Source organism: Chaetodon trifascialis, chromosome 1 (assembly GCF_039877785.1).
Source record: "Chaetodon trifascialis isolate fChaTrf1 chromosome 1, fChaTrf1.hap1, whole genome shotgun sequence".
In the NCBI taxonomy this organism is placed as follows: domain Eukaryota; kingdom Metazoa; phylum Chordata; class Actinopteri; order Chaetodontiformes; family Chaetodontidae; genus Chaetodon; species Chaetodon trifascialis.
The window spans coordinates 6,982,635-7,009,129 of record NC_092056.1 but is presented as its reverse complement, the minus strand read 5'-3'; the positions used below and the strand labels follow the sequence as shown (position 1 = coordinate 7,009,129).

The 26,495-nt window shown below is 40.8% G+C and overlaps 1 protein-coding gene across 1 annotated transcript; it reads right to left on the bottom strand.

Moving 5' to 3' along the window:
* Positions 1-13,498: 13,498 nt before the first annotated feature.
* Positions 13,499-26,103, bottom strand: LOC139332327 (kinesin-like protein KIF23). Its single transcript, XM_070964195.1, has 23 exons — positions 26,014-26,103; positions 25,078-25,144; positions 23,614-23,742; positions 23,391-23,496; positions 22,651-22,787; positions 22,436-22,548; positions 20,776-20,946; positions 19,930-20,042; positions 19,688-19,809; positions 19,376-19,478; positions 19,168-19,247; positions 18,946-19,065; positions 18,531-18,690; positions 18,268-18,432; positions 17,762-17,928; positions 17,455-17,628; positions 16,925-17,137; positions 16,347-16,688; positions 14,867-15,100; positions 14,600-14,688; positions 13,966-14,026; positions 13,765-13,805; positions 13,499-13,631 (listed from the first exon to the last, which is right to left on the bottom strand). Exons 1-23 carry the CDS (start codon positions 26,025-26,027, stop codon positions 13,616-13,618), a joined length of 2,937 nt encoding a protein of 978 aa, XP_070820296.1. The 5' UTR covers positions 26,028-26,103; the 3' UTR covers positions 13,499-13,615.
* Between the last annotated feature and the right edge of the window lie 392 nt (positions 26,104-26,495).

The window sequence follows — 26,495 nt, the reverse complement described above, 5'->3', positions numbered from 1 at the left end:
TCACCCCCGTCCCTCGTTTTCCAAACACATAAAGTGTACAAACGCAAACACACCCCTTCATTCTGAAAAACACACAGTTTTATGTTATGCTAGAGACACAGATGCACACACAAATGGCTTTTCTTCAGACGCAGTCCAGTTTTTTGGACTGATCAGTGCTGCTCCCCTGCCGCCAGACCGACTGACACGCTTGTTTATTTTTCCCATGCCCACTTTAAATTCCGACATTTCCCCCCATCTGAAAAGGCCTGTGTGTGCCTGGCCAGGAGCACAAAAAAGGTAGGAAAATATCAACAAGTCGTCATTTACATCAGAACAAAAACAAACAAACCTAGGAGAAAGGAGCTGCTAAGGAGGTCCAAGGCTTTTTTGCACCAGAAATCCTTCTCATGTGGCTTCAGGCAGCCTGCCAGCCAAATCTAATATGGATTTATATACAAAGAAAGTGCTTAGTTTAACATAATGAATATTTAATCATGCGTGGACCCTGTAAAGCAATTTTGCAGAAATAATTGAAAGCAGACTTTGTCTCGGGGCTTGGAAAAAAAAGCAACAGCTAAACTGTTGACCCAAAGGAGCACAAAAATCTCACGCTGGATTAAATGTTTACACTGCTGGCATACACTCTGATAAATGAGGTTAGGAATCTGGGGTGGAATCAGCGGGTGTTAAATCTGCTGATTCTGTCAGGGCGAGAGAACACACAGATGCCTGGTTTTGCACATAGCACATGCACTTGTTGGGCAGCTCCATCTCACATCCCCCCAGCTGTCTTTCTAACACTTTTGCACTGTAACTGTCCAATACTCCATCATTCAGTGAGCCACGATTTGAGACTGGGAATGCAAAACCACCGGGGTGAAATTCAAATCAGCAGTGGGGATGTACTGTGACAGAAGAGCTTCAGATTCTTTGTTTTTCAACACCATATATACAGCCTTTTTCTAATAAAGCACAGAATGAATAAAGCTCCACCAAACAAGAGAAATGAACAATTTTCATTAGGAGAGCAAAGCCAAAGTACAGACTGTATGAAAAACAAGTCTATCATATGAGCAATATTACATCATATGAAACACTGTCCACAAGCATGACTTGTGCCATTCATTTGTAAATTATTAGCTCTCATAATAGTATTAACAAAGAGACTGTGACAACAAGGCTGCACCGCCTCAGGTCACAGGAAAATACAAGAAATAGCTAAATGTATAAAAAAAAGTGGGGGGCAACATAAGCGGATTTGAGGGAAAGTGTTCACTTATGCAAAATAAAACAGGTTATCAGGTCTATTTGGTGATTCTCTGGCACCCTTAATAAATCAGCTTAGGGTGCGGCCTAACGGCTTCATTCGCCCCACAAATCTCTGCACTGCAATAACATGCGCCAGCGAGCACAGATTAATTTAATAACTCTTTAATATTCTCCATGAAAAAGAACAGGAGACCAGCGAGTCCGGAGCATATGGGGTTGGTGGTGAAGGGGGCTATCTGTGGAATAGGATATTGCTGCAGCAACAGATTGAATATTACATAATGATGTCATTTATATTCCATTCAAAGTGCTAGCTTCCCAGACTGGGGACTCAAACAGAGCTGGGGATTTGTCTGTGATAGAGAGCCATAGGGAGAGAAAAAGTTTGTGGGTATAGACGGCATGAGTGAGGATGACAGTGAGCAGAAAGTGTTACAGTGCAAACAGTCTGTCTCACTCTGACTTGAAAAATGTCTGAAGTATACGTACTATTTACTGTGCGACCAGCAGTCTGTTTCCAGTGCGCAATCTCTACCTCTATATGGTTTATTACAGCCATGCATAATGTAGCATATACCGCCAACTAGAGATGAAACTACGCTTTGCATAGTGACAATTAGACTGGAACACAGCTCATGGATGTCAAAATTTTCCACCTTTCATAAAGAATTAGTGGTGATTCAAAATCTTTTTGGGTTTGACCAATAGGAAGCAGTGTCTCCCCATGTTTCATGTTTATGTGAGCAGTCCAATCAAGGAAAGATTTTCCCCTCTCAGACTGTTTAATTTGAATAGTTTTTATGGTTGGAAAGGTTAAGACAACAGTATTTCACGAGGAAGAAAATACATTTGTGAAGCAGAATTAGGCTTTTCTTCTTGGCTACCTATGAAATCATTTTGCAAACCACTACATTCATGTCACGACACCATGTGAAGACCATCCAGTTGAGAACCACAGCCTAAGTAAAACAGACCAGTTAATAACACAATGGATTATCAAAGAAATGCACTGTCATGAAGCTGAAAACAGGGTTGTTTTCTTGGCTCACGAAAAGCTGGTTGTTTTGAAGCTGCATGGTTTTCACAGGACAGCTGTACAGGTCACTGAAAGCAGGCCTACAGAAAAATGATGTCTGATGTCTGTTTCTCATTTTGCACTAAAGATGATAAATATCCTGTAATCAGCAAAACAAGACATATCAAACTGACACGTCTGCATCGGAAACAAGTGTTGAACACATCAGATGGCAAAATGGTGGGAGGGGTGGAGGTGAAGCTTGGAGAGAATAAACAGAGCTTGCAGACATTGTAATGAGAATTTGCTCCATTTGGCAGTAGCCCGCAGCAAAGGTCTCCCATCTGTTTCTTATTGGAAAGGGAGTCAACAGTTTGGAGGGGGAAGGATGAAAAGGGAAATGCAAGAATGAACGGACCACAGTGACATCTTACGGCAGCAGATGATAATACAGGGGAGGGTGTGGATAGATGTGTGCATGTATACTTCAGTTCATGTTAAAAATAATCAGCTGATAAAGCAGTTCCTTTATGATACTTTAACGAAATAATCAACTAATTTGCATTCTGTTTCAGCTTTGCTTGTGTTCATTCAAAAGGGTAATGAAAGGGCATTTAAGTGGAATGTGTACACTACACTGTGATCCCAACACTTGGGTAGAATATGCAGGTATTTTTAACTTTTTAAACAGGAACTGAGAAGAGAGACGTAAATCTTCCTCCTTTCTCTGCAAACACACTGCAAGGAGATTAAAAGGTGCAACGGCAAACAAACAGGGCAATTTCACTTCTCTCAGCCTCACAACCTCTCCTTTGTGTCTCTTCTTGGCTCATATCTCTCATGTACAGCTTTCTAACAACAAAGCTTCTAACACCACCTTCAGGCTGACCTCAACCTCAAAAACTATTCAAAATGAAAAAGGAAAAGTAGAAGACAAAAAAAATCTGTTTCGTGAGAAACATGTAAATTATTTTAATATAAGCTCGACTCTTATGAAAATTCTGCCCCTGCTCTGTTTTTAGTTGACATATGATGCCATCAGAGAAGCAGACAATAAGTTATCTTAGCTTACGAGTCTAATATTTTAATTATCTCAGGGCACAGAATAGCTTTGTCCTTGTGTTCGCCTTCTCAAAAGAACATGGGAGTTGGCTGACAGTGACTAAAGATTTGTTTGCATATCAAGTGACGGTCGTTTGTGCAGGAAGATTAAACACTAAGGTCAATGTTGAACCTGTAAAAGCACTTGACAAAGAATGGCATTACAGTTGTTATTAATGTGTGTGTTTAAACTGGGTACACACACTCATGTTTAGTGTGCGTGTGAGAGACTGTGTGTGTATTAAGCGGGTGTGAGAGGCTTTTAGCAAGATCAACAGGCAAGGCAGGTAAACAGGTTTAACAGTGGCTATCACCTGTGGAGGATGTTATAGCTTTACCTAGCACACAAGCCCTGCCTTTAATTTTCAAACTATGAAAGCAAAGCATTGGGGGATTTTCACAGGCCATATAAGCTTTATCTTGGCTGCTGTCACAACAACACACACATTCGGATGGGTGACAAATTGAAGGAAATACATGAATAAATGAGATAATGAATACAGACGCTCGTGGTCACCTTTATCCTATGATGAAACATTTCAATCCTGGCGGGAGTGGTCTCTTCCAGGATGACAACACTCCCATCCATAGGCCACCATAGGTCACTGAATGGTTTGATGAGTATGACAATGACATGAATCATGTGCTATAGCCAGATCTCAACACAAATAAATACCTATGGGAGATGTTGGGCCGAGATGCTAGACAGTAACCTGATGCGCCAGATGGTTTGTTATACAGAACCATCTGGGAAGTCGTCCTTTGAAACTGTTTTGAAACTTTCAAACTGTACCTGGCAAGTGACTTGGACGAACCATCTATTACGTCTATTATGGGCTAACTTCAACCAATCAGATCAATGAACCACATGACGTAAATCAAACTCTTGCCAAAGTCAGCTGGGATTAGAGCGCAAACGTCTTTTCCACAGAGAAAAGCCTTCAGTACCGTTCTCTGCTCCTCTTTCAATGAAGAAATAATCTCCAGTTCTGATTAGGGATGCACATTTTTAATTTTTTTTATGACCGTTAACCGAAGCCCTTTAACGATTAATAACCGTTAACCGATAAGATTTAAATGTCCTTACATGCTGCCATTCCGACATTCTGTCATTCCGACATACCACCATTTAGACATATCACCATCCCGAAATACCGCTATTCCGACACACAAACGTCCCACCATTCCGACAAGGCTTTCCGTGTAAGGAAAAGTTGGAATCAGAGAGTCACTGACTCTGGCGCTGTTCGGTCCGAACTGCAGATTTACAATGATGGAAAATAGTTAGATTACTCATCTAAAATGTAAAAAAAAGCTACAAGATTTAGATAATTAACAGTACTGTAGGCTTCAATCGTCTCCTATTGCTTTTTAAATTATGTCGAGAGCAAGCGCGCTGGTGATTTCTTTAATTGTGTGTTCTGATTCATTTCCAAAATAAAGTTTTAGCTTCTGAAATCAGATTTTTAAACAGTTCTGATGGAGCTCAATGTTTATCTGGATGATGCGGCTTCATTCCGAACCATTTTACTGTAAACCTGGACGACCCGCGGCGTGTCTGGAGATAAAAGAAATAATATTCAATGTAACGTGTGTTTTGTGCGTAATTGCGCACAATAAGCTGGTGCTTCGGAAGTTGCATTTGGTCGTGTTTGGCCTCCAGTGCCTTGCATGCAGGTGTGCTGTGGTTGAAGTGCCTGACAAGCCGCCCCGCTGCAACAATAACACGATGCACAAACACATTAAATCCGTCATTTACCGCCAGCTGCAGTGTATGTGCAAAACAGGGGATCGAGTCCCAGCTGACCCGTCCGGGAGAGTTGGCTGCCACGATGTTGCGCGCGTTGTCGTGGATGCATGCGGACACTTTCCCACTAAGTCCCCACGTCTCCACTGCATCAACCAGTTTAGCTGTGAGGTTATCAGCTGTGTGTCTACCTGGCATGCTCTGCGTTAACAGGACGGCAGAATTAACTTTCCAGTACTCATCGATATAGTGACATGTAATTGTCACGTAGCTCTCTGTTGTGAGCGCGGTCCAGCAGTCCGTTGTAATAGCCACGAACTTACGAACTCGACACGCCCCCATGAGTTGATTGACTTACGTAGCTAAAAAACAAAATTGACCGTTAGTATTAATCGGTTAACGTTCCTGTTATCGGTTAACGGTTAAACAGTTAACCGTGTGCATCCCTAGTTCTGATATAAGTGATGCTTTAGCAGCATCTAATCTAAACTCTTTAGGAAACGCAATAGTTGCCAGACAAGCAGTCGCTTCTCTCGCTGTCATCACACCTAAACGCTGCATGTAGCTGCCAGAAGTTCTTCATAGGCCGCTGACTGGTTCGAACCACTGTGGTCTGTTCTCAAGCACATAACTTGAAGGCAGGCAAGTCTTGTCAATCTGCAACCGTATGTCCTTCGAATTACATTCATATTCTCATCATTTTAAACAGCAAAACCGCTCACAAATGATGTATTTCATTTGTTTCACTTACAGTTATGCTGATAGCAACTGAAGTATAAATAAAACTTCATGGGATATTTATTTAATTAATATCTTGAGGTTAAACTTGAAAGAAGATCATCACCTTAGGTAAATATTCAAAAAGTCAACGGTAACACGTGACAGTAGGAAGAGAAGAAATTCCATTCTATGATGTTATACACATTGCATACTTCTGTGTGATACAAGCCTGTGTACTTCTTGCCAGTAACTGCAATCCAGGGAGCTGGGATTATGATCCCTTCAAAATGTAAGAGGGAAGACCATTTGCTAGTCTATACACATAATTTTTAGGAGAAGGTTGCATTTTGAGGTCATTCTTCAAAACGCCTATCTTCCTTCCTCAACGAATGCTCCCCATTTTCTAAACCCCACCCTTCCTAAGTGCTACATTATTTACTGCCCCCACATATTTGTTTTACTATCACAACTGTGATAAACTGTGTTGACATTCACTGAACAGGGTAAGGTCTAAGGCAATAGGTATAGACCACTGAGGTGCAACCTGAAAATTAAATGGGGAAACAAGAAAATTCAGCGCAGTTTCAAACCACCGTTGTTTAGTCTGAACGGACACACACACACACACACACACACACACACACACACACACACACACACACACACACACACACATTACATGTTACATTGATTTACATTCATTTCCTGGAGACTAACCCTAATCATAACCATAACCACTACTAGCCTAACCCTAACCTCCTAACCCTTATCCTAATCTTCACCATAAAATTTAATGATTTATGTTATGGGGACTTGTGTTTTGACCCCAGAAGGAAGGCAAGTCACCACAATGTGACTGCGTAAACAGATTTATGTCCCCACAACATGAGTAATACACACACACACACACACACACACACACACACACACACACACACACACACACACACACAGATAAACGGCTGTACAAACACTGTTTGTTGACTCAGGAGGGGACACAGCAGGTAGGTGGAAAAGAGGAGGGGTGATGTAGAAGAAGGCTGTCATTTTCTAAGACAATGGTGGCAGAGTGTGTAATTTAGAAAGACTAGAGGGTTCAATCTATATATTTAGTCGTGACAACAATTTTTTTATTATAGTGCAAAAAACAGCCTTTGAAAAATACATACGCAATGGCAACTGATACCGACATCTAGCACACTGGCCACATCTCCAGATGCTTATATCTACACAGACTACTGTATAAAGCCAGAGATAAAAGAAAAATGTCCTGGTTTGAATGTCCCTTATCAGTACAAAACAAAAGAATACTTATCAGTCAGAGCTACCAAATTTACCCTCGCCATTATGTTCACAAGACAAAGCCAAAGAGCAATATAAAAATGATTGACAAGCCATGATTTAAAGGAAAATCTTTCACTCCCTCAGTGAGTATTCAGGTCAGTTCAACAGTAGTCCTGCATTAAACAACACAGGGGGCTGCACTGGTGTGGGCATGTTGCTACAGGTACCAGTGGGAAGAAGAAACATGATCAGGAAATTTAATATGATGCAGTAAAGGATTTTACAAAGGGAAAGTTATCACAGAAACAATCATTTTATCCTGTGTTGCTATGCTTGCAAAGTAAACAGCAGAACTATGCCATACACATTACAAAGTAATCTCCCAGGAATGTGCTCTTGTTCATACTTGATTGATCATGACTGTCAGATATCAACGCATTATGTTACAACAAAAGTTGAGCCAGGTTCAACTTCTTTGCTGGAGCCTTCTGTGTCGACACCCCCATTGTTCCAAAGCAGTGTTCTCATTGAAATGAATGAAGTGCTATTACTGGTCTAAATGGAGCCTAACAGTACACCAAGCACACCAAGCATAACCAACAACTAAGCAACTCTGAACATGACCCATGGCTCCATCAGGAAGCCAGAGACATTTGTGTTCCTTGTCTATAGGCCTCCAGGGTGTTCGACACCCCATGTGGAAATGGCTCAAGGAAAACACACACAAACACATAAAAAAGTCAGATATGACAGGGAAAGGTTTCATTTTGAATAAAGATGCTGTTTTTCTGCATTCTGGCCCACAGGTTGGTTGGACAAGAGTTTTTTTGGCCCAAAGACATCAGCCTCAAAGTCATTGGTAGAATTTACATGAACAATACTGGTTCAAGGACAATCCCTAATAATAATAATATTATTCAACAGTGTCTATGTCATCATGGCTGCGAGAAGTTTCATTCATCTTCAAACATTATACTTTGGTCAGTTTGCTAGTGATTTCGTGTGAATCTTGCAATATTAGTTTAGACATGGAGGCCTAATTTCTGGACCTATTGCAAAGGTCCTAGTGTTGAAAGAATGACCATGGAAAATAGCCTATTTTCCATATATAGTTTCCATAGATAGTAGTAAAAACCCAGCTTTGTTACAAAGTGCCCAGTTTTCCAGAGCTTACTGCATCTGTTCTGTACCTACCTTGTCTGCTGTCTTCAGTAAACATCATTAGTTGGTGGGAGGGGGCAGGCGCTTCAGTCTGTAGCCATCTGCTTCGAAACATCGTTTACTTGGCCTGAAAGTAACAGATAATATCATATGAACTCATGACGTTATATTTATCCTGCTTTAACCACATTTGTCAACTCAGCGCTTCGTGCTGCTGAGGTCTCAAACCCTCCACTGCTATACAAATAGCTGATTAGACTGCTAATTTGAATTTTATTCTGTGAATGTGCACTAAATTTCCTCACGTCAACGTACGCGAACTCCATGAAACGTAGCTAGCTAGCTAGCTAGCTAGTTGAGGAGATAACCGCTGACGCTAACCGTTCAGTTTCTCCACCTCAACAAATCAGCGAAGTTAGCTAACGTTACCTTGAAGCAGTCATATTCTCTCAGAAGTGCGTCACTTGTTGCTCTTCTGTAACGTTACGTTTTCCTTTCTTTGGCCCTGTGCCGTATTTTCTTTTCTTTTCTTTTTTTTTAAACAACCCGACGGAACTTTGTTCTCTGGGAAACCTTAAAGAAATTCGTCACGTTAGCCGTGATCTTGACCGCAGCCAAACTAGCGCAGGTGTGGACTGTACCATTTTCGACATAATGGGGGTGGGGCTGCACGGTGGCGCAGCAGGTAGTGCGCGTTCCTCACAGCAAGAAGGTTGCCGGTTCGATCCCCGGGTCAGACGGGGCCTTTCTGTGTGAAGTTTGCATGTTCTTCCCGTGCATGCGTGGGTTCTCTCCGGGTACTCCGGCTTCCTCCCACAGACCAAAAACATGCTCATTAGGTTAATTGATGACTCTAAATTGTCCGTAGGTGTGAGTGCGAGTGTGAATGTTTGATTGTCCTTGTATGTGGCCCTGCAATCGGCTGGCGACCGGCTCAGGGTGTACCCCGCCTCTCTAAATAACTATATCAAGCACCACACTTAAGTACAAATTCGAGGTACTTATTGAGTATTCCCATTCTATTGCGTATATCCTATTCCTACTTCTACGCCACTATATCTCTAAGGCAAATATTACTGTTTTTACTCCACTACATTTGTCTAACAGCTATAGTCACTAGTTACTTTACAGATTACTATTTTTCGCACTCTTATACTGAAAACCACGTAGCTCCAAATTTGGTGATTTAGATTCTTTTTCTGATAAAATGAAAACTTAAGTGTTCCTTTACAGGTTGAGAAAATTCTCCCCCCTCATAAGATTAATAAGATGTTTATTTTAAGGATTAAAAATACAGCATCACTTAGCTGAAAAAACAACTTTTGACACTTTTGATAATCTTGCTGAAACTTGCATACTTTTGCTGAAGTAAGGTTTTGAATGCAGGACTTCCAGTTGAGTGTTTTTACAGTATTTTTAATACTTTTACTTAAGAATCTGAATGCTTCATCCACCACTGGTCATAACAGTGGTTATTATTATTCAAAAGCTTTCAGTGTTTTCAGTCACACCATATACTCAATATTGTATCAGTGCTACAGCCAAATCTACCAATATTTACACAACCAGATAATTCACCTTATTATCAAAGTGGTTGTTGTAATATCCACTGGTGTGACAGAAAGTCTACAGGTATAGAACCAAGTTTGATTAATTTTTTTTATGTTGCATATTAAGCCTCTCCTGCTACCACCTCTACTGAACAGCATGCTTGTTTTTCCACCTTTTTGTTGACTTGTGCATCAACACGTCTTTCAGTGTGTACACAGGCCAACAAAAACTACCCAGCACTGTGTATCCACAACCTATCTGTTACACACCGGAAAGAAAATTACCCAGAAAGTAAAAGGTCCAAACATCAAACACAGTGTTTTCTAATCTCTCACTTTCACACTCAGCAGTACACAAAGGTGACCGGTCTAATACAATGTACCAAAGCAAACACAAAGTCCACAGCAGATAAGAGGAGCTGTGTTTAAGCAGCCATTAGCGAGTGTTTGAGTTAAAGAAGCCATTTAGTAAAGCAGTGCTGTCATGTGCTATTTGCTCCGACACTGCTTAGAGGCTGGCTAGTTAAACAGGCAGGGAAGGAAGGGTCAATATTTTCATAGGCAAGCCTGGAGACACAAGGGTTGAGATTGGCTGACAGCCGTTTCCCACCACATCCAACCAGTGCTCAAACTGGTTGAACCTCCAGACAGGACGGACATCCTGTGGACAACAGAAATCACCACAGGATGAAATAACCATTATCCTTGTCACCAGTCTTTAATTGCTGTCTTTATCGTGGTGTGCCAAAAGCCCTGTTCACATACCGTGAGCCAAGGATTAATAAGTCTATTCATTAAGCACTTGTCTATAGCTTTCTCAGTCTAAATGTGCAGTGCTGTCAGCTGGGGATAGAAGATATTAGAATATAGACTTTCATTTTTAGGTATTTGTTGGTTTTATTTTCCATGTTCCTTCAAAAACTGGGCTAACAATGAATTATATCATGGCGTAGAATAAAACACAATGCCATTGCAAAGGCAGTTTAGCTGAGATATGACATAATCCATTCAATATTTATTGCATCTTTGACTTGCATATAGACATTGTACATATATATTATATATATTACATTTTTTGCATATGTCCAGGGTTATTTTTATACATATTCATATATGCATCTATTTTTTCCACCCACTAGAAACAAACCATCTTGGTAAACATACTAACCCCTAACCAGTAAAGATGATTGTGATTTTGAACATATTTGTCCATTAAAATACAACATGCTCACCAATAATGTAACCAAACAGAAAATCCCAGCATCACTCTAACACCTTGTAAAACCTCCCATATAAAAAGTGGCAGTTTTAATATCTGAAGGCCCATAAAAGTCAAACAACAGGTGCAAACACCTGTGTCAACGATTTAGCATTTACCATTTAAAATCTGCAATTGTAGTCCACCATGAAATTGTCGTGGTGCTTAAGTGAGCAGGCAGCGTGTTTGACTTCATGTTCAGTGGAAAGGAAAAAAGAAAGGGGGGGGGGGGGGGGGGGCGCCCGTATTTGATCAACCAGTTCTGGTAACCTAATTTCCTTCTATAGTCAATTAGCCAAGTGCACATTGCCCATTACCACACATACTTTCCAGCTTCATTGGCTGTGAAGTGAAAATGTGGCAATTTCAATCTAAGGGAGACATTAATGACAGTTCATCATCCAGGCAGAAAGCAGTTCAGGAAATCAGTGACCTGATCATCCTGGTTGTCCAGGCAGTCACTGTGAAATGATACCAATGAGGAAGCAGTGCATCCTGGGTAAAACAAACTGTTTAGAGTCCATGGCAGTGACTGAGTCATTTCCATCAATGGATTACTGTCAAACTTATTGGATTCTGAGGAAAGTGGAAAGTAACTTGTAGATTAGTGGATTATAAAGCCAGATTTGACAAATATCACATCAGATTTAGCCTCAAGAAGATGCAACCCAAATCTATTTTGAAGCAGATATGAAGCACATACTCCTCAATGATCTGTTTAGAAATGTGTGCTTAGCAAGGGTCTTTAGTTCCACCTGCTGTTCATATTGTAAACTACAAGTTTTCTGTTCCCTATGCTGACTGTGTGCGCAGCAATCATTTAGGCCTGACCAGACAGTGGATTTCACAGATAGCATTAATGTAAAACTCACTGCATACATACTGCACATCTCCATTCAGCACAATATCATCAATAAAATGTGCAAACATCCTAAGAAATTACCTGTGGGATGTGAAGTTTCTGCTTACAGATCCATTAGTACTAAGGCATATTTAAATGACATTACTTTTAACTTTTGAAGATTGCAGACCATCATTCTACTCTCATGAGTGTTCATTCAGAATTAGTGCTTTGGACTGGATGAAGGATGACACACTGCTCCCAGAAGCTGATGCCACAGCAATCTGTCCCTAACACCTACATCCTCAAAGCATTTTAAACACCTTGGTGGAAATTCACACAAACAGAACGCAAAGATCCAGTCCACGGGATTTTAGCAATGGTGAGAAAAAAAATACACAGACTTGCTAGTGTATGCTTCTTCCCATTTGTGTAGTTTGGTTTGACATTTCTCACCTGTTGACAGGCCAAAAATGTTGCACAAACAGGGATAAAGTGTCCACTTGTCAGCAAGGTAAACTGAGTGCTTCGCCTTCAAGTGAGCCTTTGACTTCAGGCTGAGTGGGTCTTTGTGACAAAATGTTGCAGGAAATGTGTGTGTATGTGTATGTGTATGTGTGTGTGTGTGTGTGTGTGTGTGTGTGTGTGTGTGTGTGTGTGTGTGTGTGTGTGTGTGTGTGTTTGACCTCTAGTGTGTGGAGTTCAGCCTCTCACCATACAGCTTATTGAGAGGAAGTCCCATTGCCATTAAGATGAATTTAAAAGGTAGAATTTCCAGCATAATGTGTGCAATTCATTTCTTCATGCTATTAAATATCATCAGAATTGAGATTTAATAATTTCTTCCACAATTATGTTTCCTTTTTGTTTAGCCTATGTAAAACACATCCTCAACAAAGCGCAACAACTAAGTACAGAGCATTTATTGCTTTTCCTCTATTCTGATCAGACACTTAGAGAACCTTCCAAAGCATGGTAATTTGTTGAGGTCCTGAGAGATGGAGACTTAAAACCTTTCTGTCTTCATGGATTAAGAGATCATTATGAGAAGACTTTGTGTTGGAATAAATTTAATGCCACCAAAAAAGTGTGCGCTACATCTTAGGAGTTGCTTCAATAAACAGGTGTCATTACAGGTATTTACAGCGAGAGATTGATTTAAGCAAAACCTACTTACCGGCTCAATATTTACAGCTTAAGTTCTACACATTTCCAACAACAGTGTTCTGTTCTGTTTTTTATAATCAGCAATATGCATCCAACAAATGAATAACCCCTGGAGAAAAAAGGAAGCAATGACACTTTACAATAAAACAAAGCAAAAAAAAGATATTGTTCTAAAGCTCACATATTCTAATCTTTGGATAGAGGTAACAGGGAGTAAAAAAGCATCAAATGTATCAGGGATTATTCATATTGGGCTACTTAATATGCAAATATGTTTAAGAAGTAATTATCCAGCATTCAAAAAGGTGAAAAAAAGCACACTAATCCAGCATTTTACAAGTGACATATTCTAAATTGTTAACGTCATTTTGGCTAAGATTAAATTATAATTGCACCCTAATAATTTGTAATAAGATCAGATATAATAGAAAAATGTTCTGACTGCCAGATAGATGCATAGTTTAACACGCCGGTCCCTTCACTGTCCCGACAGTCAGGCAGTCTTCATGCATACGGCAACTTAAGGCTTTCTGCGTCTGCGTGACAGAAAAGAGAGAAGCACAAACTTCATTCACTCAACTTTTAAATCCAAGGCAAAAAGCTGAAATATTGTCATCTATAAAACATGGTGCAACAACAGTGCATACACACATGCTTTTATTTGCTTACTTTTGATACACATGGCTTGTACTTGTGCCTGCCACTGGAGCCTAACAGAGGGAAAAGGTGAAAATGGGTCAAAACAGAGTAAATTAGGGTAACTGTATGAATTAAATATTAACTGTACACCAAAATGACCAGAAAGAATAAATATAGTTTAATAGCAAATTTATATTTTTCTGTTGCATCTCAGTTTAATTTCAAGCTTACCCGGTTTTCTATGTCCTCCACTGGAGCTGGTCCTTCTGCAGACCCTGATCGCCTCTTGCGACTGAAACAAAAAGGCTTTTGGTCAGTTCTCGGGACAAAACACGAAAAAGGATTCCTCCAACTTAAACTTCATCTTACAAATGTGACTCACAATAAGCGTAAATATAATTTGTTGACATTTATCATATAAGAGCTAAAAGCTAGCCTAATTAGTGACTAAAATCTCTAGATGTTAACATGAACTTTGTGACATTTTACCTGTTCATTATCAGAAACCTTAAATCTACAGTTGTTACGAAGGCTGGTCTGATTAACAAAACATACCTATATTTATATTTCTGTTTTTGACCTTTCCCTAATTTCTTACACTTTGCTGTTTGAATGTGTAAACTGTGATCGGTCTTGCTGCAGAGGCTAAAAGTATGCGGCACCTAGTCACTCATTCACAAATACAAGTTGCTTTTAACTTCAACTTTAGGACATGGTTAAACTTCTAATCGTGACATGACACTGTCAAATATATTAAAACTACAGGAATCACTGAGTGACAGAATAAAAAACTGTTACTATAATTTACAGATAATTGCTCTGTGCACAAATATCCCAACCTGTAGTACCAGCACAAATACTTTACCTTGGTGCAGTTGGGCACTCTTGCTTTAGTGTCTCAATGTCTATAAACTGCACAGCTTGTCCTCCGCCTCTCGTTTTAAAAACATTGCCCTGAAGGAAAATACAGGAAGACACACATAGTCTCAAACCACACAGTAACTCTGTCCCAGTAATATCTAAAACAGGACCCCAATGTGAAATTTAAAAAAAAAAAAAGTGATTGAGAATCAAATTCATGCAACATCTTAAATAATCAGAAGTCTCAAATTAAGCAATTATGTAACTTTACCTTGATCAATTTGGTCTCGATCTCCCCGTCGGAGGCAAGCTCTTGATGTCTAAGCACATACTTGTGGCATTTAGACAGAGCTTTCTCGTTGGGGGTCGACACCTTGATTGCATTGGGTATGATTGGCCGCATGACAGTGTCTAGGTCCAAATTAGAGGGTGGTTTGTGGTCTACCCACTTCTCCCCACCCGCAGAGTGTGAGCGCCTGTGCATTGGATGGACTGGAGGAGCCATCTGGTGATCCCAGTGTGAGAAAGACAAAGTTATTCACATGTGACACCAGCAGGGATCATTCAAAGATTGTCGGGTTAGTAGGTCGATCATTACAGGGTGTTAGCGTGTATTGAAAATAAATGTATGACTGGGAGTCCAAGATGGACACAGGGTGTGTCCCACTGGATTTTTACATTTCTGGTAAAAAGGTTTTTCAAAGGTTTCGCTGTCCTCAAATCACACCCAGTATTCTGTCCTTCCAGTTATACAAATTTTCATAAAGTGACTGAGACACTACAGTGAGAGCAGCACAGAAGAGTGAGTGAGAATTAACATGCAAAGCAGAAATAGTGTTGAAATAGGTCGAGCAATCAAGGCAACATGCAAACAGAATACAGATGTGGTCTGTAGATGCGGTTTAAGAGGTGGTCTGAAGCACATGTGACTAATAAAGGCTTTTAATATCTTTTTGTTTTAAGATGCCAACTGATGGAATCAAGTCTAAGGCATAAAACTATTACAAGATTAGTCTGTTTGGTCCCAGCACACTGACTTCAGGTGAATGAAGAAGTCCACTATCACTTGGTGCTCCCAATTTAAACTTTTGTATGGTCCACTGCGGATTTAAGATTTCATTTCTGCTTGGCAGCGATTAAAGCCTGATAATCAGACTCAGCTACTGTTTGGTTTCACTTCATTAATCATTCATTATTTGAATCGCTGAGGGTAAAAATAAAGTAAATCTGAGATATTGGCCGCAATTCAAAAGTCTGGAAACAGGCTGGGTGTAAGTATAATTTTACAAATTTTGGAAATCACAGGCCTGATTCAGACTTACAGACCAAACAGTTGCACATGTGCTCATATTGTAAGACGCCGAGCAGCTCCATATGGAAGGGCAGGTTTTAGGTTGGTCATAGTCTGTTTTTGTCATTGTCAGTGGTGCTTCTGACATGTGTGATGATGAGGAAAAAACAAGTCTCGAGAGCACTTGGCAACAAGCAGAAAGAACGCATTAACATGATAGAACTACTCATAAGGCTTAAGATGCAAGTCGAGGGTCTACAAGCATGACAGACCAGTCTGCCCTACAGTCTGGATGTCAGAAACTCTAGCCTTCGCTGATGTTGCACTTCTACTCGATGCATTTCTAAACAAGCAGACATCTACTGATAACATTCAGAGTGAAGTTTTACACCAAGGCAAGGCTTAGACTACAAGCTCGCAGAAAATAATCTTAACGGTCTAGGTTCTCACACACACTAACCCTTGTGCACTCTAGGTCTAGCCCATAGACAAGAGTTGGAGCAGGGGCCTCAGTCTCTGGGGCCCAGCGCAGGCCTCTCCTGCGACCCACACTGCTGGTGCTGTGGCATGTGGTGGGAGTCCGGGTCCTGTACTGGGGAGTCCCAGGGTGCTTAGCCCGGCTGCTTGAACCAACAGGGAACCTCTGCTCCCACTCAGAGATGCAGGAGGCTACTGAGGGATAGGCTGAGGAGGAGGAGGAGGAGGAGGAGGAGGAGGAGGAGGAGGAGGAGGAGGTGGGGTAAGGGTCCTGAACTGCCCTAACACTGGCTTGACTGTGGTGGGAAGGAGTTTGGCCGAAGTCCTGAAAAGTGATGTGGGAATGGGGCCAAGCATTGTGGGTGTTAGGGACTCCAGATGAACACAAATGCACAGCAGGGTAATATAGTAAAGAAGCTGCTGTGTACAGTGAGCACAGAAATCTGAGAATTCACAAATCATCAGTGTAATAATTAGTACCATGCAAATTTCCATGTTAAATAAGGTTTGATGAGAGAGTGCACACTGATGGAACAGGCAGTTACAGAGTAAATAACTCACAGGAAGTGGTGACGGTGACGCAGACCTCTTCTGGGCAATGTTGCGATCTCTCTCCCGTGAGGGTCTCTCAGGCCTCTCAGTGGGACGGCCGCCGCCGCCGCCGCCGCCACCACTGCTGCTCTCTGTCACTATGGCCTTGAGCTGCTTCAACTTTTCATCCTTCACCCACAGCTTGTTCTGCATCTCCAGCTGCTTGGCGTTCACTCGCCTCTCCTAATTAGAAAACACCAGCAGGTCACAATTGAAAGAACAGTCTCTCTGTTTAATCATACCTGACAAAATGATCTGAGGTATCATGGCTCACGTTTCTCATTTCTAAATGAAAGGCATTCTAGATGATATATGAATTTCACCTGATGAAGGATAGAGGAGCAAAACATAGTAAATACATCATATTCAGAATCAAAGAATGTGCAAGAACAAACATACAGATGCAGCTCTACTGATGTAAATTATTGACATGTGCAAGCCTTCAATAGACAAACCAAACGTTACCATATAGCAGAGCTGCGGTCAGTACTTCCACTTACACACTCCTTCTCCCACTTGTGTTTCGTGTCCGTCACCATGCCCTGCATGCGCTGCTCCATGCGCCTCCTCTCTGACAGCTCTCTCTGTAGCCTTTGCTCTCGAGTCTCCAGCTCCTGCTCGAGTGAGCGCTTGTCCTGCTCGTACATGTCTGTCGTCTTCTGCAAGATATCGACCTGAGGAGGACGACCAGTAGTGTGAGAGAGAAAAAGGAATTCTTGTAGCCTTATTTTTGCAAGAATGTTTAAAATGTTGCAAACCAAACATAGAAAACGGTAGGATAAGTTTGCGAAGTGAAGAAGACAGCACCTTGTATTCCAGCGTTTTGGATTTCTTCTCTAACCGTTCTATCTCCATCTTCTGGTTGATGAGGACTTTTTCTTTCTCGCTCAGTTTGCTTCGTTGATCGTGGAGGAAGGTCTCCTTTGCATTGAGCTGGCTTTCACACTGCTGAAGCATGGACATCAGCGCACTGGCTGAATGAGGACAAACACATCAATGTAAGCTGTTAATCATTTGGCTTGAAATGTTGCTTTTCAAAAAAAAAAAAAAAAAAAAACCCCATCAGTGACACACACACACAAAAAAAATCACAATTTGCCAACTAACCTAGAAGAGGGGTCAGCTGCCATTCTGACAAACTGAGAGGCTCACCAGCAGATGATGAGCTCACTTGAATAAATATCCTCAAAAATGAATGATGCCTCATTGCTGTACTGAATAAATTCAATAATTCACTGATACCTAAACTCAGTAATGAAGTAGGCTCTCTATACACCAGAGAATTATTTGTGGTGTAGGAGATGGGCCTGTACCAGTTTTGTTGAACTTTTCTGTCATCATCTGACGGATACGGTGCCTCCTTTCCAGCACCTCAATCAGGCGGGGCAACGTCTGATCATCAGCTGGGTCCATCAGCTCACAGGGAGGCAGGGCTGGAAGGCTTTCTATGAGCTGATTCAGAAGATCTGGGTCATCCACTGCATGAATAAGAAGAAGTCATGGGAAAGTTAGTGTGGAACTAGTAACACACAAAATAAAACAGCTACATTAGTAGTACAGACTTGAGGTGATTTACCAGCATTGCTGGGACCTCCTCGCTCTTCCAGGCGACGTGACAGCTCATCTCTGAAGACCTGGTTTCTGTGTCTGCGTCCTGCAGCTAAGGCACAGATTGGCCGGTCAACCGGACGTGCCACCTCCACCTCCTGGGTCATCTCTGCAAAGCGCATCACCAGCTGCAGCACATACAGTGGAATACTATTAGAGCACACGGCAACACCAAAATCAGATGTGGATGTTTGGAAACTCCCACTGCTGAGATTCAAAGAGTCACCAGTAATCTTAGAAGAAGTATTTGTATTTTTTTGTATTTGGTGGTTTTGACATCAAACCAGCCAGTTGTTGTAATGACAGTTCAGACTTCACACAAAGGAAAGCGTCTGAGATTAAAGAAACAACATTTTACGTTCAAGCCAAATACAATGTCTTACCATGGTTTCATCATAATCATCAGCCTTTGGGTTGACACACACAATCATCCTGACTTTTCCTTCTCCATCAAAGTAGTTTTTAAACAGATGTGTAACTTTAGAGTCCCTGTACGGCACCATCTGGAAGAAAATAAAGGCTCTGTGAAACTGCACCAACAGGAAAACTGAGAATACTCTGCACAGAAAAAAATGAAGCAACAGTAAAATACATTAATTATCAACCTTATTAGTTCCACACATCTGGTTTTCACGCAGGACTTCCATACACGTGCGTAATGTCATCAGAGACTGGTTAATATTTCCTGTAAACGAGACAATGCTTGAGACATGTGGTGTGTAAACAAACATTATTTACAGACACACTAAAAACCAGTCAACAGAAATGCCTGCGGATGGCTTTAGACGGACCCACTGTAAAAAATGAACTGACCTGCTTCACGGAGACGGTTTCCCTCTGCTCTGGTTCTGCTGGTACGCTCACTGCCTGCTAGATCCACCAGACACAGCTGGCTCACATTCACCTGGTTTTTGTCCTGCAATTTATTAACACGCTGTTAGTATCAGCAAACATCGGCTTCTTCTTGGCACATGATGTGTACCTGCTTTCTGTCAAAGCCCGATAAGCTTAAATTGAAAAACAGAGTGGATCCATGGGCTTTCTTTGAATTGAAGTATTTATCATAAAAATTAAAAAGATACATACAACAAAATGAAAAACATCTCTCAGTATGTTACATGTCACCTGTAGAATGTGGTCTCCATCAGCATCAAGTGGAGCCTGGACCAACTTCACTGTGAACACACTGTGGGAGCGACTGGATTCACGGTTGAGTTGAGTATTGGCTATCCTCCTTTTCTTTTGTCCTGGATACAGATACAAATGTTAAGAATAAAAACACAGCTTAAACATGTTTAGAAACCTCATAGTGCCAAACTCTGTGATTCAAATTGAGCTGTGTATTAGAGAAAATTATGACCACTCACCCTTCCAAAACACTTCAAAAGCCTCTTCTGTAGATTTTACCTCCACCTCTGTGCACCCAGCGACATACATATTATGGTTCTGATCCTCACGGAGAATCTTGGATTGAGGTGGTCTGAAACAAGTTGATGAAAACAATCGATATACACCAACAACATAGCACGATGTGTCGCTTTAGTAAGACGAGCAGCAAAAGCTAAAATGACAATTGATGTTAGCATCAAAGTTTAAATAAATTACAATCTACGGAGACACACATGCACACTGCGTTTGCACACAAGCTTGAGCCATTCAGGGACATTAGTGTCTCCACACTAACAGCAGGAAGCCAATCCTTGAAGATGACAGCCACAAAAATGAGACAGAGCTAATAAGCTACACCTATGCTATTTACAGGGTTTTGGATTAATGGGGCGGAAAAGCACTGATGACCTACGTAACATATCAGCTACAGCCAAGTTATGACTATGAATAAACAGAGGACTGTTAACTGTACTTCTACTGGACACATACATGAACTCATTGTTCCGTACAGGCGTGCCTCCACCAAGCCACCTAACAAAAACAGGATTTTTAAAAGTGCAACTTGTCAAAATAGAAAGAATTGCAGAGTAAAAGAACAAAAAACACATTCAAAGTGGTTGTGATTTAGTTCAGTGTGGTTGCTCAACTACTAGAAAAACATGGTGGTACATTAATTGGGTGTAGCTGTGTTGGGAAGCTGTGCAACTCAATTTGTGGACGGAGTCGTCCATCACAAATTAATAGCACCACAAATAATCTGGATTCAAATTTTTGAAACGTTGTGTTTCAAAAAGCACAGACTGATTTGGAATCCAGTCTCTTACTTTGGTCTGATTGGATCAAATGGAGCATCTTCCAGGAGATCATAGATGTAGTTGTTGTAGACCTCGATGTAGGACACAAAGATGCTGTAACAACAGTCTTCATCCACGTTGTCAGATTTAGATGCCTCCTCTGAGCTGATCATATCTGCAAACTCTGGGTCAGCCTTCAGCCTTTAAAAAAAACAAAAACATGAGGAACACTGGGAAAGTCACAATCGAGAAGTTTTAGTTTACAATTGTCATCCAAATAATTGTAATTCACGATTTGTCTGTTTCTCTTAAATTTCTGCAGAACAGAATATAAGTCTAATAACTACGGTGGCTGACAAGGGCAAACGCGCCGCAAACGGCAAAACGCTGCAAACACAGGAATGATGCAAAACCAAAAACACATAAAACAAATAAAACAAATGCAGCAGTAAAACGCTGCATGAGAAAAATGCTGCAATCACAGAAACGAAGCAGAAGCAAAAACTTACAAACCCACAAAACAAATGCCAAAGAAAAATGCTGCAAATACCAAAAAGCACACAAAACCCCGAAACAGCTGCAAGAGAGAAACACTGCAAATTCACTCCACAAAACAGAAGTGCGCCAGGCCACTACAGGGACTCGACCTGAGGGTTGGACCGGTCCTGTGGGACCAGACCCTCTTGAAAGACACGAAGAAGAAGAAGAAGAAGAAGAAGAAGAAGAAGAAGAAGAAGAAGAAGAAGAGGAAGAAGAAGAAAGTTGGCTAAGTTACGGTATGTTTTCCTCTATGTATTTTTTTAAAACACTTGGCCGTAACATAAAGGAAAACAAACATTTTCACTCTCCTCTCCAGAACTTAGCCAACGTTCCTCTTCTTCATGTCTGGTCCCACAGGACCGGTCCATCCCTCAGGTCTGGTCCCCCTAGTGGCCTGGCGCAGTTCAGTTTTGTGGAGTGAATTTGCAGCGTTTCTCTCTTGCAGCTGTTTGGGGTTTTGTGTGTTTTTTGATATTTTCAGCATTTTTCTTTGGCATTTTTTTTGTGGGTTTGTAAGTTTTTGCTTCTGTTTCTGTAATTGCAGCATTTTTCTTTGTAGCGTTTTACTGCTGCATTTGTTTTATGTGTTTGTGTGTTTCTGGTTTTGCATCATTCCAGTGTTTGCAGCGCGTTTGCCCTTGTTGGCCACCGTAAATAACAGTTTAATAAATGTGCATCGTATGAAGAAGAGCAATTTAGTGGCACTGAACTTTGGAACAAAAATAAACAATACACTTCTGTCTACCTTTGTATCTATTGCAACATTTCTAACACTTGCCAGGTTTCTGTCCACATGCAGCACAAAGTTTACCCAAATTTACAGAAAATCAGCAATGAAAATGCAAAGTACTCTGCAGCACCATCCACCACCATTATGCTAAGATTAGACATTAAGCGCCTCCAGATAAACAGCTGGCGGTGCTAATTCTCCACTCAGGTACTTAAGCCATAGCTAAAGGAAGGGGTGCAACAAGAAAATAGTCCAGCAGTTAAACCTTAAATGGTAGAAAATGACATGGAAATAGTGATATGTAATATGACATTTGGGTTAGTTTCATCCAGCTGTTTTTAAACAGGTGAATGGAAATAATTATCATGACCAGGCTGTTATGCAACAGTGTAACAGTGAAATAAAATTACTCATAGGTACCTGGAGGAGGGCGTTTTAGGCACCGACTGCTGACTCTCTCGTTTCTGTCTCTCCAGGAGAGCATCAACTTGACTTTGGATCTCCATCCCATTTTTGTCATCTGGTTTAAACACCTGATAAAGATTTGAAACACTTCAAATAAATGTCCCGACATTCCCCAAAAATGTAATCCTCTTTTAGAGTCCAATGAGACAAAGCATGAACGAAAATCTTACAAATCTTTTGGCCTGAAAGGGGCCAATGCTGTTGAAGAGCATGTCTAGACAACGAGGGAGGAGTCCACCTTCCCCAGGTGAGCCAGTCATGGTGAAGGTCTTACCACTTCCAGTAACACCGTATGTAAACAGCAGACCTGTGAACATGGAACATCATAAGTACATAGCCTCTTTTCACAGACAGGATTAGTGCTGATGTCAGTGATAAACACTACTCATTTATCTGATTATGTTGGTCAGATAAAATCTGTGGCCGACTAACAAATCCAAAGGTTTTAGATGTTAAACTACATAAAAGCTGAGGAAAACAGTTCATCTTTACACCTGAGAATCTGGAATTTGCAAAATGTTTAACATTTTTTCTTGATAAACTTCAATGAACAATCAATTATCAAAATTGTTTAGCGCAAAAGTTGCGTTGAGTAACTAATCTATTCAGCACTATAGACAATAAATGGTCCATTTATAGAATTCTGCATAGCGCCCATCATATTATTCCTTGCCTTGTCCATATGGGTGCGCGCGTGTGTGTACGTATGTACGTGTCTGTTAGTCTCTATATGTCTCTATGTATATATGGGGGCGGGAGGGCTGGGTTTTCTTTTCTTTTCTTTTTTGCTGTTTTTAGCCACTGTGAGGCACTTTGTGTTGCTTTTAAGTATGAAAAGTGCCATATAAATAAAGTTTGATTTGATTTGATATACTTGACTTGATATACTTGATATACTAAAACCATTTACCATTCTTAGAGTGAATGAGGTCCTCGACCAGTGGCTTGGCAACATCCTCAAACAGCTCCATTTGAGTGGTATTAATACCAAACACTTTTTTAAAGGTGTACTGTGTCTAAAGGAACAACAATGAGAAAACAAATAGATGTGATGGCATTCAATAGAAAATAGACAATAAGAACTACTGTTATTACCATAATGTAAACCTGTTATATAACCGCAACATACTCACCTCTTTGTATTCCCCATTGCGGTTGGCTTTAAGGCCATCAGGAGCATGTAGCTGAATAGTGGAACTGCTGATCATCTCAATACAACATTCTTCATCTTCTGCTCCGAGCGGACGTATACGGCAGTATACCTGCACAGAGAAAATTCAATACATTTTCAATCAGTTTGAGGCCACATATCTGGATTTGAAGTCTGTCCATAAGACATCAAACTTCATTTGAGCGCAACATCACAAAGACTATAAGCCCACTTATCACTAATCAGCAATCAGCAGTGGCATGCAAACATTTCATTTTTGTCTTTTATGGTTTCAAAATAACGAAAATGGAAAAAGGCCAGAAACAAAAGTTGTATGGTCAGTACCTAGCAACACTGCATTTGCCAACTATCACAGCTTGTTAACTTTAGCTTTTTGTACCCAAGTAGGAGTCTTTCAGTTCTTGTTTGGGTGAATCTTCCTTGCAAAAGGCTTCTAGTTCTGTGAGGTTCTTGGCCGTCTTGCTTGTGCTGCTCTTTGGAGGTACACCCACAGATTTCTGGGGACCATGACGGCCATGGTAAAACCTTCAGCCTGTGCCTCTTCGGGTAGTCCATTGTGGATTTTGGGGTGTGTTTGGGGTCATTATCTTGTTGTAGAAGCCATAATTTTCTGCCAGAATTTGATGGTATTTAACTGACTCCATTCTTCCCTTTTCCAGTGAAATGTTCCCCCATGGTACTGGCTGCAACACAACCCCTGTACTTTACAGGTGGAGAGGGAGAGGTGTTCTTTTCATAATATTCTGCACCCATTTTTCTCCAAACGTACCTTTGCTCATTGCTGCCATTGTTCTATTTTAACTTTCTTTAACTTCCTCTTTAGCTTAGAGGAGCAGCTGCTGATTGTTGGGACAACGTTTAAGGAGTCAGAGTATTTATAAAGCTTTAAAGTCTGCATCACCTGCCCTCTCCTAACGTTGACTGTGAACGAGCCATAGTCCTAACAAGCTAATCAAGGACCTTGGTCAAAGTTATGAGAGCTCAAATGTCTCAAACTCTTGTGCGGTGCTCCTTTCTGTTTTTCTGTCTAAAATTGTACAAACCAAAAATACTACACTAATCTTGCTCATAAAGTTCAAGAACATTGTTCATGTTTAACTTTATGACTCATTTAAGCACTTACAGTAACAGAACTGTTTTCATGTCACTGTACATACATATACATGTATACACCCAGACAGTAATAGTCTCTGCATTGCATTTTTTGAATTTACATCTGGGTGAATGTAAACAGCAGCGACAAGAGAGCATTGGCAATATGGTCATCTTAGCATTAAAAAGGTGGCATCTGGGAAAGATTTCCACTAGCTCTGACTGCGTTTGAGCACCAAGCATCTTTGATGTAAAGACATTTAGTCCTTTAACTGCAGCTGTGGTGCCATATTCTTCCAGTCTGAGGACTAACAAAATAAAATTATTAACTTACTCCAACAGGATCTTTCTCTATGTTGGATGGCTTTTTAAGGCCAGGCCTCCGAGGAGTCTTCCCTTTCCTGAGCGATAAAACAATAGAGAATCAAGGTCAAAAACACAAAAAAAATTTACGTTTTCTAAATGCCAGTTAAAAATCAAGATAATGCACACTACACCTGAACATCACCTGGCTCACACTCTGAGGTCAAATTCAACATCAAGGTGTTGGGTTGTGTTGAGGTCAGGACTGTGTGCAAGCCAGTCAAGCTCATCAACACCAAACTCAGAAAGACATTTCTTTGTCGATTGTCAAGTAGAGACAGTAAAAAATAGCTTTTAACATTAAGAACTGGAGCTGAGGGTCCAAGGCCAAACCGTGGCAGACACCAAATCAGACCAAGAGTACATGCGTGTATATGGCAAAAGTGTCTCCATAATTTTGTTTATATAGTGTAATATTCTGTGATGCACTATGTGCCTTATCCCCACCGCCGCTTAACCTCAGGTACGCCAACTAATGTTAGCTAAATTAGCTCAGGTTCCACTTGCTAACGTCCATTCATAGGTGATTGACAAAAATATGAATTTAACATTAAACTTGCTAGCTAACGTTAAGCTAACCAAATGTATTACGTACTGCCGTTTACACAGAGATATGACGTTAACACCAATCTGTGACAGCTTTAGTTGAAGAATTAACAATGAACTCCAACACCAGTGCTGACCAGCTGCCAGTCAAGTAGCATTAGCTGGCGGCTAACGTTAGCCAAACTAACGTCACGCTAACATGACGAAACTAATCCTGCTCTTTATCTTGACTCGTGTTTTCTTAAAGAACATTCAACGTTAGTTCAATGGATAATCTCCTTAACTTTTAGCACACTGCGTTGTTGTAGATTGTAAACGATAATAAGATAAGATACTCGATGTAAAAGTCGGTAATACTCACCCAGGTCTCTGCATTGTTGGTGTTGTTAAACTCCTCTCCACCGCACACCAGAGCGCCTCTTCTCGATTTGAAAAATTCCCTCTTGTGAGACGTTTTTCCGAGTGTCTGATACTTCAACCAATCACAGTGCAGAAACGGCGTCCAGACGCGGAAGTCCCGCCCCCAGCACGTCAACCCGTGTTTTATACAGTCAACGGTGAAAATGAATCAGACCCCTGAATCGACACTGACCCAAAAACTTGATTTTATTTTGGATTTCTCCTGTACGGAATATTATGGAAATAGTAACCGTTTGTGTGATTCACAGGCTGCGTAGTACTCATGTTGTGGTCTAAACAAAGAAACAATATTTCATTTAAACGCTATTTCCTGACCTAAATGGAATGGAATTAATGAAAGGAAAGCAATATCATTATTTCAGCAAATTCTAGATAAAAATGGTCAGAAACAAACCTTATCTTTAGTCTGTCTAAATGATATTC